The sequence below is a fragment of the Hemicordylus capensis genome, chromosome 1 (assembly GCF_027244095.1).
Source record: "Hemicordylus capensis ecotype Gifberg chromosome 1, rHemCap1.1.pri, whole genome shotgun sequence".
Classification (NCBI taxonomy): domain Eukaryota; kingdom Metazoa; phylum Chordata; class Lepidosauria; order Squamata; family Cordylidae; genus Hemicordylus; species Hemicordylus capensis.
The window spans coordinates 435271327-435287679 of record NC_069657.1 but is presented as its reverse complement, the minus strand read 5'-3'; the positions used below and the strand labels follow the sequence as shown (position 1 = coordinate 435287679).

At 44.2% G+C, this 16353-nt stretch overlaps 1 protein-coding gene across 9 annotated transcripts in view; it reads left to right on the top strand.

The window, feature by feature from the left end:
- The window catches only part of ARHGEF33 (Rho guanine nucleotide exchange factor 33), a 67303-nt gene that overhangs the window by 23681 nt on the left and 27269 nt on the right, over window positions 1-16353 (top strand). For all 9 annotated transcript variants that reach the window (XR_008305590.1, XM_053243062.1, XM_053243024.1 and 6 more), the window contains exons 7-10: window positions 3735-3959; window positions 4558-4687; window positions 5481-5613; window positions 6288-6371. Coding sequence is in view for 8 of the 9 variants with exons in the window: in XM_053243062.1 (XP_053099037.1) it covers window positions 3735-3959; window positions 4558-4687; window positions 5481-5613; window positions 6288-6371 (572 nt within the window). In the remaining variant the exon portion in view is untranslated. The remainder of the gene's footprint in view (window positions 1-3734; window positions 3960-4557; window positions 4688-5480; window positions 5614-6287; window positions 6372-16353) is intronic.

The window sequence follows — 16353 nt, the reverse complement described above, 5'->3', positions numbered from 1 at the left end:
TATTCCTCTCAGGGGATGAAGATGCTCTGGGAAGAGCAGAAGGTTTCAAGTTCCCTCCCTGGCTTCTTCAAGATAGGGGGGCTGAAAGAGATTCCTGCCTGCAACCTTGGAGAAGCCGCTGCCAGTCTGTGAAGACAATACTGAGCTAGATAGACCAATGGTCTGACTCAGTATATGGCAGTTTCCTGTGTTCCTATGTTCCTATGACCAGGAATGTAGGCTTAAGAGACAAGCCTTGAGGCATCTTCAGACCAGAGTGTGAGTGGAAAGTTCTGACCCCTCGATTCAATCATTAATACAGCTCCACTCTCAATACACACAGTTCTTGAAAGTTAAGAAACTTTCTTATTATACAGATCAATGGGGAGAGCTGGGTCTCGATATAAGCCAGAAAAATGATGGGAAGTTCTAGGAATTGGTGGCAACTGGCATTCAGTCTAATCCCATCTCAGATGCACATATCCCAGCCAAGACCTGGTTTCAATACTTCTTGACCATGTATGGTAGAACACAGAATGACACAACTTATGAATACCAAGTTCTTGATTCTGGCCCCCTTCCAGAGTGGCTTGCAATCTTGGTACTAGAGTGCAAGTAGTTGATTGGTACCTTGACCTTGGAGATACCCCCTGGAGAGGATATAGTAAAAGAGTTTTGGTCTGAGTGGCAGTATTAGAGCAGTGTGCGCACATAACTCTCTCTCTCTTGCACACGCACACACGTGCATGCGTGCACACACACCGGTTAATAATTATTGCAAAAAAACTTACCTCCCCCCCACCAGGCCCAAACCTCTGATCTCTCAGGGCTACCAGGGGAGCCTCTGCCTCCCATCCTCTGCCCCTAGGCTCCCAGCTCTGGTCTCTCTGGGCTGCTGTTGCAGGGGGCTGCCAGGGTGAGCCACCACCACCTCCCCTCACCCCAGGCCCCAAGTTCTGGTCTCTCTTGGCTGCCGGGAGGGCGGGGAGCTGCCACTGCCTCCTCCCTCCCTCCTCCTCTTGCTCCATATGCCAGAAGTCTCGTGAGATCTGCAGCTGGAACTGGAAGAGGAAGAGGCCTGTCTGGGAGGAGGGAGGCAGCGGCGGCGACCCGGCTGGGGAGAGGGGGAAACGGGGCAATGCTTCCGGGCCAGGCAGAGGGGGAAACGGGGTTCTGGGCAGTTGGGTGGCAGTGGTGGGTGCAGCAGAGACTGCACGTCCACCAGAAACTGTTGCGCGGAGGCCTGGGGGTTGGTGTACGCGCATGTGCACATCTTAGAGGGAACAGTGCTCCTGAAGCATTTAAATTGAATGACTACTGGTTGACTCCAATTTTAGTAAAGCTATTCTAACCAAAATTGATGACACCTGTGTGGTCCTCCCAAATGGGAAAGAAAATATTATTTATCCAATATACAAAAAAGGCAATAGACAGGATCCTTCTAATTACTGCCCAATTAGCCTTCTGGATGTATCCTCCAAATTATGTACTCAAAATCTTTTAAACAAGTTGGAGGATTGGGCAGATATGACAAAGTTGTTTCATCCAAAGCAGGCAGGCTTGTGTAGGGGCCACAGCACAATAGATCATTGTATCACCTTGAAGGACTTGATCCAGAAATATGCTAATGGTAATTAAAAATGCCTTTATGTTGAGTTTATTGACCTTTTGTCAGCTTTTGACTCTATTGATAGTTTGAGATTGTGGAGAAAGCTTAAGAGAACTGGCACTGACATGGCTTCTCAGGTTACTGATTGAATTGCAATGACTGATTTTACTGATTCAATCAACTCAGTAATCAGTAATGATTGAGGTTACTGATTGAATTTACGGATTGAATCACAGTCTAATTAAAAAATCACATTTTATTAAACAGAGGAGTTAAACAGAGCTATCTATTGGCTCCCTTTTTATATCAATGATATAGTACAGGCCATGGAGTCTCAGAAATTCTACTCCCTATCACTGAATGAGTGCAGAGTCTTGATCTTGATGTATGCTGATGATATGGCAATTATATCTTGTGTGGAGATCGGGCTTAGAAGAATACTGGTCAGATTGGCTGATTACTGCAAGGAGGAGGAGAAGTGGGGGATCTATTATGATAAAACAAAAGTGGTAGTTTTTGGTACCCGTAGAATCAAACACAGATGGACAACTAACACTCCAGCAAATAGATCAATACCCCTCCTTTAAATATTTGGGTGTCTCCTTTCAGAAATCTTTATCTTGGTCAGTCCATCTTAATGCAGCCCTATTAACTGCACAATGTACAGTGGGGATAATTTTAAAATCCTTCTTTTTAAAGAAGGTCAATTAATAGCTCCTGCATACAAAATATTTCAGGGCAAAGTAATTCAGCAGCTTTTCTGTGGGGCAGAGATTTGGGGGTGGAATGTGGAAGTGAGTGCTATATTAATTGGAGAAGACTGTTTGGATAGTGGACTCTGCAGGAAGTGCAGGAGAAGGAGAAATGGGATTGATCAGGGTCTGAGTTCTAGAGGAGAGTGGACTACTCACACTTTACCGCTCACATTTTATATCATCTCAGCTTTTAAAAATTTGTCGGTTTTAATTTTGTAGTTGATTTTAAATTGTTGAATTGTTTTAATTGTTTTTTGTTAACCGCCCAGAAACGAAAGTTTGGGCAGTATATAAATTTGATTGATAGATAGATAAATACAATTTCTGCAAGACTTGATTTTTTGACCTCACAAGTATTATTTTAGAATCTTTCTCCCTCCCTCCCGGTGGAGCTACATGTTTTATGTCTGGATGCACATTAATAAAAAGTCTTGCTGATAACCACATTTTCTTTCCTTGATGATGATGATAATATAATTCTTGGCCACCTCCTCCTCCTCCTGGCATGTATATATACATTAGACCTGTGCACAATTGCAAATTTCAGATCAGATCCAAATCCTATCTGACACCATAGGTTTGGGTTTTGGGTCCTTTGGACCCTTCAGAATATTATTTTTGGTATTGGAAATCTGATAATTTGGGGGTAAAAATCTCCATAGGTGTCTATGGGGAATTTTTTTAAAAAGCAGGAAATATGACTTGGCAGGGAGCTCTGACATTTAGCACACATATAGTGGAGGGTGTCAGGCCTGTGTATATTTAATTTCAATTAAATAAGGCCATCAATTGAGTTATTTTTAAAGACTAACCTGGTAATTGTACTTACATCTGAGAATCATGGCAAAAAGTAATGTAACATCTGAGAATCACAGGGGAAGTGACATAACATCTGAGAAGCTACCAATTTATTTTTAATTCTGTAAGTAAATAATCACCTAAATAAAGAAATAAATGCACAAGCAGTCAGGCAGATAGTTGGCTGAAGATGCCCAGCAGTGTCAATCGGGGGGAATGCAATCTCCATTTTGTATTTGTCACTATTTTGTGTTCCAAAATACCAAATTTCCAAATTTTACCCAATTTTTAAAAACCAATTTTCTCAAAACTGTATTGGATAATTCCCATCTGATATAGGCTTCCCTATTTTGGATTGGAATTATCTCCGATATCCTCCAAAATGACCAATATAGACCATTTCTGAGATCTGAGATCCAAAAATGCAAAGATCTGTTATGCATTATTTTGATTGGGTACACTTGTTTCAAAGCCTTCACTCTATATGTTAGTGTGGCTTCAGGTGCCTTTCACAGGGGTTTTTAGACCCAGCTGTCAAATGACCATTAAGGAAACACTTGTTCATCCTGCTGATGATATATTCTGATTCATAGGGCTAACAGGTACAAATCTAGAGACAGAAGAAAGCCTCAGATCTTCTTCCTCAGCTGATGCTCAGTCAAAGGGCCAGTCATCGTCTACAGTGTGGAATCAGCCCAAGGAAAGTAAAGAGTGGGGGGATGAATATATTTCAAAGGACCAAACTGAGAAGCAAAGAGAACTTGGCCCAAATAAATATAGCTCCATGGAGAAAGTATTGCGGGAATCTTCTGTAGCAGGTAAGAATAAAGCAAGGCCAGTGTCTAAAAAGAAGATTCTTTGAAATGTTGAATGAAAAATAACTGTGAACTGCTATGAAGGATTTGAGATCACCCATCCTAATGGTAAGAGCTTGGAAGTCGTTTGAAATCAAGTTGATGGCTTATGACCTCTTAAGGTGCTAACAAACTGCTCTACCTCAGTACAAGAAGCAGTTCACATGTTTTTCTATATTTAACAGTTATTTGAAATTTATTTGCCCTTTGCAATGTCCTATGTTTTAACTGCCCTTGGGACACTGTTCCATTTTTAAAGTGTTCATTTTAAAAGTGAACCTGGGTACAATTTTTGTTGTAGTTGTACAGATGTGTACACTCATACAATATAATGTCTGAAAGGGGCTTTAAGTAACAGCTGCTCTTACATGTTGCAATGCCATAATGGATCCAGACCATCCTATTTCAGAAAAATTACTACAACAAAAATTAGGCCTTTGTCTTATGCTTACTTGCATCTTCCTCCTATCATGAGAACTTCCTTTTCTAAAACCAATCTCAATAATCCTTATTAACCTGTACAAAATGATAAATCAGTTCTGTTTGGATTTTTGGGTCATAGCTAAAAGACAGAACATTGCTTTGGACTTGTTGGAATCAGAAAGGAAATATGTTGTTAACCTTTCCCTGATACTCAAAATTAAATCTACATTCCATGGACCAGAAGTGAAGAGGAACACTATGGAGAGAAGGTATTTCATTCATTTCACCTACTTTTGTAAAATAATGTTTTTTCTTTAAATGAGTCAGAGGTAGCCAATTACTGTTTTCAGTCACTATGGCCCTATCCTATTCCCTCTGCTCTTTTCTGTTCAATCCTACCCTCACCTTCACAAGCCATGTGCCCTACTTTGCCCAAGTTATGTTGAGCTCTGCCTTCTTGTTCATGGAGCACCCTTGTGCTGTTATCTGTCACAGAGCAATTCCAGCCACATGAGCAGGCATTAACTACAATGACCTGAGGCAGCTAAATGCCTCCTCCCTGTTCCAGGAACTACACCAATGCACTAGTACCAAACATGTTCTGTCCATGTCCATCATGACTGGATCAATCTTACCTGCAGACTGATGCCAGTTCTGGAGATTCCCAGTCCCAGCTAATCCTGAAGGAGTGACAATGCTATTATCTGGGCCAGATTGCCTAATAAACCAGCATGAGTCCATAGCTTAGGTACAGCCCAAACTGTGGGGCAGCCACTGAAAATGCCTCACTGTGTGCCTTTGTTGCTGAGCATGGTGCATGCATGATGGTATTGTCAAGAGGGCACTCTAAGTTGATTTTAGAGATTGTGGTAGGATAGAAAAGATGTTCTCTTCAGCATGGTGGCTACATGCTATTGTGGGCTTTATAAGGAAAAGTCATGTGCCTAGATGGCTTTCAGTTTGCTCCAGTCTGTGTAAAACTAGGTGCTCCCCCGCTTGTATGATTTAGAGATGCATTTCCCCCCCTGATATTTGTTAACTGTTCTTGTTTTCTGGCCTTAGTTTTTTTCCAAACTCTTTGCGATACCTGGCTCAGCAGCATATGGACTTACTTCATGCCTTGCAGGAGAGAGTGTTGAGCTGGCCCCAGCAGGGAATCCTGGGAGACATATTTCTTAAGCTGACCAATGATGAGGTATATGTTGGAGAAGAATATGGGGAAAGTTTCACATTAACATACCTGGCCAGTTAAATATGTATTTCACTGTTTTTAATATGTAGGTACTACATACACAAATACAGCTGAGTATTTTGCAAGCTAAAGTATGTGAGATGAGATTGATTTTGGAGATATGGAAGGAGAGGCTTGAGGGAGTGGAAATATTCATGTTGAAGCAAATGGTTTCTGTTGAATTATACATGTATTTTTTAAAAAATTATTTTTTTCCAGGGAAACAGTGAAGGTCCTGACTTTAGATATTTACTGCAAGAGCTTATTGATTCAGAGACAATGGATTACCATTACTTTATGTACCATAATTGCTTTTAGGTTTTTATTAAGAAACAGTAACTTTGGACTAATATAGTATTCCTCAGACTTTCCGAACTTGCTTCCACCTTCAACCTTTTCTACATTCTGCTTCCCTATAACTTACTGGCAGCCACCCAAATCTTTACAATATTATACAATAAAAATCTGCATTTTAGATTGTGAGCCCTTTGAGGACATGAACATTAACATTTAGGGGAAATGCTGTAAGCTGTTCTGAGCTGCAGAACAGAGCAAGTGTTAAATAAAAGAAAATAAAGTAAGGTCAGGCTTACCTACATTGCATGTAATGAGTCTCAACGTTTTTATTTGCTTTTCAGAACAATTTTTTAGATTATTACGTTGCTTACTTGAGGGACTTGCCAGAGTGTGTCTCACTGATCCACGTAGTGATTCTGAAAGAGGTATGTTAAGTTTTCTAATTGTTAGACTTGCCCAGTAAATTAATTTGAGCAGATATTCATGTTTGCTGCTATCCAGACCCATAGGGAGCTTCTTCATGAGTGGGTTTCAGCAAAGAGTGTAGCTCCAATGTCCATATATTCCTCTGTGCACATGCAGTTGCTCCTTCCATTGAAACAAATGGTGAAGTCTTCACAAGTTCTGTGTGAAATCTCTCAAAAGGGGGGCCTGGAGTTAAATAATGCCAAAATATTTCTCTTCCAGCTACCAGTGCCATATTTAAGGTAGATGTGTGCTGGAAGTTGGCAGATCCACTGGGGACACACTCTCTTATACAGTAGGGGCCTGTAGGGGGCACTTACCAGAATGGCCTTACAATGTTATTGCAAAAGTCCCTCAGCAAGCTTTAGAGCCTAAATGCTGTAAATGTGCCCAACTTTCTCAAATGGCCACCAATAATCCCTAATAGGCCCTCCCAAAAAAATTGTTTTTTGATGTACTGCATAGGATTTTTAATGCCATTTTTGTGCCACAAAGACCTGAAAAAATCAGTTTGCCTACAGGACACACTATGAGCCCTTCTAAACAGCAATTTGAACCAGCTTCAGTGCTCATTTCAACAGAGGATGTTGATGTCTGTATAATGACACACGTAGAAACACGTAGCTTTCTGCCATGAATTTCCCTCAAATCCATGTTAAAGGTGGGGCGGGGGAATCCATGCTAAAAGGGTGGGGGAAGCACCACTTTCCCTCCAGGTTGAGTGCAGGACTGCTTTGTGTGCATTAGGTGGACCCGTGTATACAGATCTGGATAGTGGTTCCAGACATTCATAATGATTGGGTTCTGCGCCTGCGCAGACCACACTTCAGATAGAATTCTTTAGCTCCTCATGACGCCAACCGCTCCCAGCATGAGACTGCAGCATTCTTAAGCGGCTGTTAGGCGTCCCTTTCCTCAGTTTCTTGTTGATCGCCTTAGTTCTCACATCTTTGGAAACGTTTTTAATGCTCCTCAGATTACAATAGTTTCTAAAACTTCACTGTTGACGACTGGCACGGACTCTGACTAATCATTTGGACAATCCTTAACTGTGACAACAGATTTAATTTTTTTAAAAAATGACCTGGAATGTCTATTGGTTTCTCTTTCGCTTTTCCCTTACGGCTTTGGAAAGGACTTGAAATGGACAACGGGCTTTGGAACGGACAACGGACTTCCCCGGACAACGGACCTTTACCTCAGGACTTTAGGTAATTTCCTTATCGCTTTCATATGAGTGCCGAAAAGAGGACGACAAGGGAGAAGACCACCTTTAAGAGGTGCCGGGAATGCCGTGGGGAGATTCCTTCCACTGATGGGCATGAACTCTGCCTATTTTGCTTAGGGGAGGCCCATAATACTTTGCAGTGCCTGGTCTGCTTGACCTTTAATAAGCAGACTCTGAAGAATCAAGCAGCCCACCTTAAAGTGGCTTTGTTAGAGCAGGCATTGCTGCCTAAACACCGAGAGATCACAACATCGAGATCTGCTGAAATGCAGTCTAAAGTCTCGGTATCTAAGCCAACGGCTGCTACGAAAGTGGCCCCGACATCGACCTCCTCAGCGCCGGCTGCTTCGACATCAACAGCTTCTACATCGGGCACACCCCAAGTTTTCAAGAAGCCAGTAGGCTCGGGACCGGCCCCAAAGAGGAAGGGCTCGGCGCTGGAGGGATTGCCTCGTGCAAAGAAGCATAGAACCAAGGTATCGGACGCCGAGCATACGCCTTCTCCATTGGGCCTTCAGACCAATAAAAGCCCACGACGTCAGCCTCAAACCTATCAGAGCCCTCGGCGACAGGCTGCTTCACTTTCTCCGGCGCCCACCCCACGACAATCCCCGATGTCGGTGCCAAGCGCACAGTCGAAGACGACTCTACCAAAGCCGAGAAAGTTGGCATTGGATGACGCGTCAACGTCGATGAGCGGGCAAGCTCTTTCATTGCAGTCGAGGAAGCCCACGGCGATGACGACGGATTCTGCCCCGGATACGGCTTTGGTGCCGAGGGCACCAATACAGTGATACACACTGGATCCCAGCATGTCTATGGGAACCCACGGCACCGTACTCAACGCCGAAGGAGAGGGGTTGGATACTATAGCAGTGATTCATGACACTGATCTCGCCGCCGCCATCGAACTCGAGGCCAAGGACAAGCAGGAAGGGGTAGAAATCCCAATTGCTGTTGTGGACCACTGCTCCAACAGTCCAGATGACACGCTTCACTGCCTGCTACTATTGGAGGGAAACACTTCATCTTCACATACAATTCAGGGATTCAACGCCCATCCCTAAGACTCCATCCTGCACAGGGCCTACTACTCCTGTCACAGGGATCCTCCCTCGGGATGGATGGCGAGACACTTACACTGTTTCTCCTCAGGAGTATTCTCTCTTCAAGCAGTGGCTGAATGAAAGGAATCAGCCAGGTCCACAGAGGCAATGGAAGGAATCAGCAGTTCAAACTGCTACTGTAACGACTTCACAAAGGACGGTCTCTCTTCAGGTTGGTGAGCCTACAGATTCTGGTCGTCCTGTCATTACAATGAGGTCTGTCTCTCTGCAAACTGCTTTGCCACTACCAGTACTATCTACGAAAAGGTCAGTCTCATTGCAAATGACCCTGGTGGCACCTCCACCTATCGATCCAAGGCGTGAAGAGGCCCAAGTGGACACCATACCACACACCATACCATGCCATACGGTGGCTGTTCCTCCACCTTTGCCTTCCTCTTCGGATGGAGAGGGGGATAGTGACGCTTATTCTTCCAACACTATGGAGCCAGATGCTCCAGAGGAACCGACGTTACCTAATCCTGCTGATGATGTTGCTGCCATTCCATCCATCTCCCCGAATGAAGAAATGAAGGGCTATCACCAACAGATTGGGGAAATGGCTCGTGTACTAGGTCTTGATATACAGCAGAAGTCACTAGACCTGGATGACACAGTCTACAACATGATGACCAAGACTTCAGGCCTGCAACCTGTATATTTTCCAATGTTAACCCACATTTCCAGGGCTGCAAAATCCGCATGGGAAGTTCTTCAGACTTCAACTCCTACCTCCAAGCGCTTGGAGGTCTTGTACCGGATCCAAGAAGAAGGCAATGAGTACTTAATTAAACAGCCAGTACCAAACTCGTTGGTAATAGACTGCTCAATGGCATCTAAAGGGAACAAGCGACATTCAACACCAGCAGACAAAGAAAGGCTCAAATTGGACGTCCTGGGAAGGCGCACTTATTTGACCACATGCCTATCAATAAAGATTGCGAATTATATCGCATGCCAGGCCGATGAGCGGTCAACCATGGACCACGCAGAATTCATCAAGAAGTTTGAGGAGACCTTCCAGCACACAACTACTACCACTAGACAACAGTTGGCGAATGCTAAACATCTGGTGGAATCGGAGTTGCGTACTCTTACCATCCTCAATCATACTTCGACACCATGCATGATTGAGAGCCACACAGCTTCAGCCTGACATGAAGGAACGTATTGAGAATTTACCCTTTGGGGGAAAAGGACTATTCTCAGAAGACATAGATACTACCATGGAACAGTGGAAAAAATCTAAACTGACAGCGCGGTCCTTTACCAGCCAGAAATACAATAATTCAAGGTACCAAATGAACCAATGTTACCAACCCTATCAGAGGAGACAAAGTTACTACCGTCAGTCTGAGCGTAGAGACTACCGACAGCCATACCAATGCTTTAACCAGCGCCAATTCCAGATGAGGAACAAGAGCAACCAACAGAACCTCAACAACGCGGCACATCAGCCTAAGCAACAACTTTGATCTGTCACTGAGCCCACTGGCCAACAACTTCATGGTCCCAACTCCCAGCAATACCAGCAACAACCTGTGCACAAGGAACGACATCTACTTGACACATGCCAGAATTACCATCAAACTGGCAAGCCATGCCCCAGCATGGCACCATGTAACATCAGACCAGTGGGTCTTGAGGATAATCAAGATGGGCTATGCTTTGGAGTTCAAGAAGCTCCCGCCATTTGCGGGGATAACATTTATCCCAGAGACTCCTATTTTGTGGGAGGAAGTGCAGCAGCTGCTGCTCAAAGAGGCAATATCGCCAGTTCAGTGGGCTCAGACCAATGCGGGATTTTATTCCCGGTACTTCCAGATACCCAAGCGGGACGGGGGGATACGCCCCATAATGGACTTACGCTGGCTCAAACAGAATATCGAAGTACAAAAATTCCAGATAACAACATTGCAAGCCATCCTGCCGCTGCTCTACGAGGAGCAATGGATTGCGACGCTCAGCTTCAAGGATGCATATTTCCTTGTCGGCATACAATAGAGCCATCAGAAGTATCTCCGTTTCACCCTTGGTGCGCAGGTTTATTAATATAACGGCCTACCCTTCGGGCTGGTGACAGCACCAAGGGTTTTCACCAAGTGCATGGTGGCCATGCACCGCTGCAGTCTGTGAAATCCACTCAGGTACTTCTAGGCCTGATGGCCTCCTGCACCACCACAGTGCCATATGCAAAACTGAGGATGTGCATTCTGCAACTGTGGTTTCTACGCTCATTCCGGCCCATGATTGATCCTCCGTTCAGGTGTCTGTTGGTACCCAAAAAAGTCCTGACTTCATTGCTTTGGTCGACAAAGGTATCTCATCTACTGAAAGGTGTGCCATTCAAGACTACTGTACATTCTAACGATGGACACTTCCATGAGGGGCTGGGGAGCTCACATGGGGGATTGGACGTGACAAGGCCTCTGGTCCCAGAAGGAGGTTCTAATGCATATCAATTTCCTCGAGCTACTGGCAGCATTCTGAGCGCTGCAAGCCTTACAGGACACTGTATCGGACACGGTGGTCCAGTTGCAGATGGACAACCCCACGGCAATAGTCTATGTGAACAAGCAAGGCAGAACAGTATCTCGGGCTCTCTGAAACCTCAGCCTCCAGATATGGAACTGGTGTATCCCTTGAGGTATTCACTTACAAGCGATACACATCAAGGGCGTCCTGAATTGCTGGGCAGATTCACTAAGCAGGGAGACAGTGTTGCATCAACATGAGTGGGAAATGCACTCGGAGATACTACAAGACCTATTTGTGAGGTGGGGATGCCCAGAAGTAGATCTATTTGCGACACAGCACAACAAGAAGTGCAGAGTATATTGCTCCAGGATGGGATGGGGCGATTATTCCAAGGGCGACGCTTTTCAGTTTCAATGGGGAAGGAGCTTATTCTATGCATATCCACCAACTCTGCTCCTCCCACAGGTAATAGCCAAGCTATTACAAGAACGAACATGGGCTATTTTGATAGCTCTGTGATGGCCAAGGCAGCCCTGGTTCACAAAGCTACTCAAACTGTCAAGGAACACGTACATACGTCTCCCCAGGTGGCCAGATCAGCTCTCTCAAAGTCAGGGCCAGATTCTACACCCCAATCTGTCAGTGCACAATCTTGCAGCCTGGAGGATAGGCTTTTGAAAAAGATCCTTCTTAACACTCGTAAGGCTACCACCAGAAGAAATTACAGAGCAAAATGGTGTAGATTATGTGCGTATGCTCAAGAGCATTGTTTCTTACCGAAGGAGGCAGAACTGAAGGAGGTTCTCCTCTATTTGACCTCTCTAAAGAAGGGGGGCTTGGCTAATGTATCCATAAAGGTAAACATGGCAGCAATTTCATGATGTCATGCGGGGTGGGATGGAAAGACTGTCTTCACTCACCCGAGATGCAAGGACTTCCTTAGAGGAATAAACAATTTGTATCCACCTATGAAGCGTCCAGTGAAGAAATGGAGCCTATCTCTGGTGCTCCGTGCTCTTACTGAGAGCCCGTTCGGACCCTTGGCTACTGTGTCGTTGAAGCTGACAATCTAAAAGACTCTATTCTTGGTGGTGATAACCACGGCAAGATGAGTTAGTGAGCTCAAAGCACTCCGAATAGATGAGCCGTATATCCAGATTTACTCAGACCGCGTTCTAATGCGCTTGGATCTGGACTTCAGACCTAAGATCGTCTCTGACTTCCACTTAAATGCAGATATAGTCTTGCCCACCTTCTTTAAAAATTCACAATCACGCTGGACATGGCAATGCACTCATTAGATGTGCGGAGGGCGCTGCTGTACTACCTAAAGGCTATCCATAAGTTCCGTAGGACACGACTGCTCTTCGTCTGTGAGAAGGGGATACATAGGGATGAGTCCCCTTCACGCCAGAAGTTAGCATTCTGGTTGGTTGAACTTATAAAGCTTGCCTATGATCAACAAGGAGTCACTCCGCCCTCTACAATAAGGGCGCACTCCACTCGTGCTTATGTGACTTCAGCGGCACACTTAGTGGGAATCAGATTCCAGAACATTTGCTTGGCAGCAACCTGGGCTTCGCACCATGCCTTATGCCTTGGACATCAGGTTAGCAGCGGCGGCTGAATTTGAACGGGCGGTCGTGAAAAGGATCCTACCGTAGCTTGCTGCTTCCACTGCCTGGTCTGTAACTCGTAATTCACCCAATCATTATGAAAGTTGGAACCACTATCCAGATAAACAGGCTGCTTACCTGTAACAGATGATCTGGTAGTGGTTCCAGACATTCATAAGACCCACCCATCCATCCCCGTTGCAGAAGAGGACAAGCTACTACGTCAAACTTCAAGGATTAAAGCATCATTTTATGACCATGCACAGGACTTAAAGTTCGAGCAAAAAGAACCAGTCGCAAGCCAGTCGCAACACTCATACTAAAGGGCTAATCGGCCAACAAAAAAACTGAGGAAAGGGACGCCTAACCGCCACTTAAGAATGCTGCAGTCACGTGCTGCAGGTGGTTGGCATTGCGAGGAGCTAAAGAATTCTATCTGAAGTGTGGTCTGCGCAGGCGCAGAACCCAATCATTATGAATGTCTGGAACCACTACCAGATCATCTGTTACATGTAAGCAAACTGTTTTTCCGTCGGGTTTCCGTGGCAATCCTGGGTGGTGTGATTGTTCTTCTGAGGAGGGAGGGAAGGAGGGGGAGGAGTTTTTCCCCCCTTCATGCACACCTTTCCCCTCCTCTCCTTCTGGTCACCTATCTTTAAATGTGTGGGTTGTGCATGTCTTGCTCCTTCCCCCTGTCAGCTCTCAGGCCTCGGTGAGCAGTTCCATCCACCCTCAGAACCTGACCTTGTTCCTCTGCAATGCCAGGTTGGTTCAAAATAAGACCGAAATAATCCATGATTTGATCATGGATGAGGGAGCTGACTTGGTTGTGGGAGGCAAGTGGCCCGGTATGGGCTCAGCTCCTCCCTGCTGGGTACTCTGTGGTGGAGCAGATTAGGGGAAAGGGGAGTGGAGTGGCCGTGATCCATCATAATAACATCTCCTTTACCAGAATCCCTGTGAGACAATTGGACCATATTGAGTGTGTTTATCTTGGCCTGGGGACTCGGGATAGATTGGGGATTCTATTGGTGTACTGAGTACTCTGTTGCCCAGTGGAGTCCCTAACTGAGCTGATGGAGCTGGTTGTGGAGTTGGTGTTGGAGTCGCTTTTTGTGTTGGTTGACTTAAATGTTCAATTTTGGGTCGGCTTGTCTGGTGCAGCTTGGAAGTTCATAACATCTATGACAACTATGGTGTTGGGGGTATTTAGCAAAGCAATAACAAAAGAAACTACCTACTCCAGTTACAGAATACAGTGCTGAATTTAGTTGTTGTAGCTATTTAAATAACATGCAAGGAGATTGTTGTACAATCTAAATACTAAGTTGATTTATTGGTGAAGTACATTTGAGATAGGAAAGACCTATTCTATCTATCGGCTACATAATGAATAGGTAGGGAGGGAGAGAGATGTTTCCACCTTCTCTCTAGGAAGAAAGGAAGAGGACTGACTCACTACAAGAAGTACCTGAGGAGTCAAGGCAGGGGTCCAGGGGCATCACTAGCATTAGACAAGGGGAGACAGTTGTCTGGGGCCCCCCACTGCCTCAAGGGCCCATCACATGACTCCTCACCTGTCCGTTTTGCACCCCCTATTAATTAATATTGAGTCTCTTGGAGATCAGCACTTTGGCAGTAGCAGAGAGTCAAGAAAGGGTTAACTTTTCTCCCAGCCCTATTGGTTCTCCTGGTGTCTTGTGCTCCTCCCCCGCTTGGAATGTGTATGGAACTGCAGAGCCCAGGAAGCTGGCTGTTGGCTTGTTTGTCACTCTCCAAGAACGAAAGTAAGAAGACATTTTGTAAAAATAAACCCTTTGCTGTTTGTTTGTTTTGTGTGTGATTTGTCCCCCTTGGTCAAGCTACCACATTGCTCGCTCTCTCCCCCAGCCTCCATGAACCGTGTGTGTGTTGTAAATGTGAGAGAAGTCCCATCCTCTGTGTGTGTGAGAGAAAGAGATAATTCTTAACCTTTTTTCAAAAACAAAACATTTTCAAAGTATGCCAAAACTATTCTAGTGCAAACTTGTAAGAAAAACCCTCCCCATCCCAACAGTATACTTTGTTGTGAGGAAATTAGTACAAATGTACTAAAAGCTTTGAAAAGAAGGGGGGCGTGCGGGTGGATGCTCTGACAAAATTGATGTTTTTGTTCCTTTTTATTCCTGAAGTTACACTGCTTATACCGGTGAAACTCGGAAAATTAGAATATCGTGCAAAAGTCCATTAATTTCAGTAATGCAAATTAAAAGGTGAAACTGATATATGAGACAGACGCATTACATGCAAAGCGAGATAAGTCAAGCCTTAATTTGTTATAATTGTGATGATCATGGTGTAAAGCTCATGAAAACCCCAAATCCACAATCCCAGAAAATCAGAATATTACATGGAACCAAGAAGACAAGGATTGTAGAATAGAACAATATCGGACCTCTGAAAAGTATAAGCATGCATATGTATTCAGTACTTGGTTTGGGCCCCTTTTGCAGCAATTACTGCCTCAGTGCGGCGTGGCATGGATACTATCAGCCTGTGGCACTGATGAGGTGTTATGGAAGACCAGGATGCTTCATTAGCGGCCTTCAGCTCTTCTGCATTGTTTGGTCTCATGTCTCTCATCCTTCTCTTGGCAATGCCCCATAGATTCTCTATAGGGTCATGTCAGGCGAGTTTGCTGGCCAGTCAAGCACAGTACACTGTATACTTTTCAGAGGTCCGATATTGTTCTATTCTACAATCCTTGTCTTCTTGGTTCCATGTAATATTCTAATTTTCTGGGATTGTGGATTTGGGGTTTTCATGAGCTGTACGCTATGATCATCACAATTATAACAAATTAAGGCTTGACTTATCTCACTTTGCATGTAATGCGTCTGTCTCATATATCAGTTTCACCTTTCAATTTGCATTACTGAAATTAATGGACTTTTGCACGATATTCTAATTTTCCAAGTTTCACCTGTAGCTGTAATCTGGTCTCTGTGTGTGTTGCTTCCCCCCCCCACCCCGCCCTTATTAAAAATATTTATATGCTGCTTTTTTAGCAACAGAGTTCTCACAATGGCTTAAATAACAAAATATAAGAAAATGGTTCTCTTAACATGTTTCCCCTTGTAAACATTACTATTTTATTTCATTTTGCTTTGTGCTTGTAGCATGCTCCCCCACCAAAAATCTATTTTTGTACTGTGTACACTTGCTTCAAAATAAGGCTTTGCAAATCAGTTCATAAGAACTCATTTTTAAATTGCACATGAAATGATTGGTTGTCTTTAAATTCTGTAAAATTGGGGTAACTCCATATATGTCCTATTTGAAATAAAAATTGTGGCTTTTCTTTCTGTAGCATATAGACACACTATACATTATATATATATATACTGTAGTATATAGACATACATTATAGTTGCATATGATTTTTTCATATGATTTTCTTGCTTAAATGAAATGTACTAAATAAAAGATCAAACTGAATTGCATGCGGCTGTGATTGGTGTAAAAATGCTGTCTG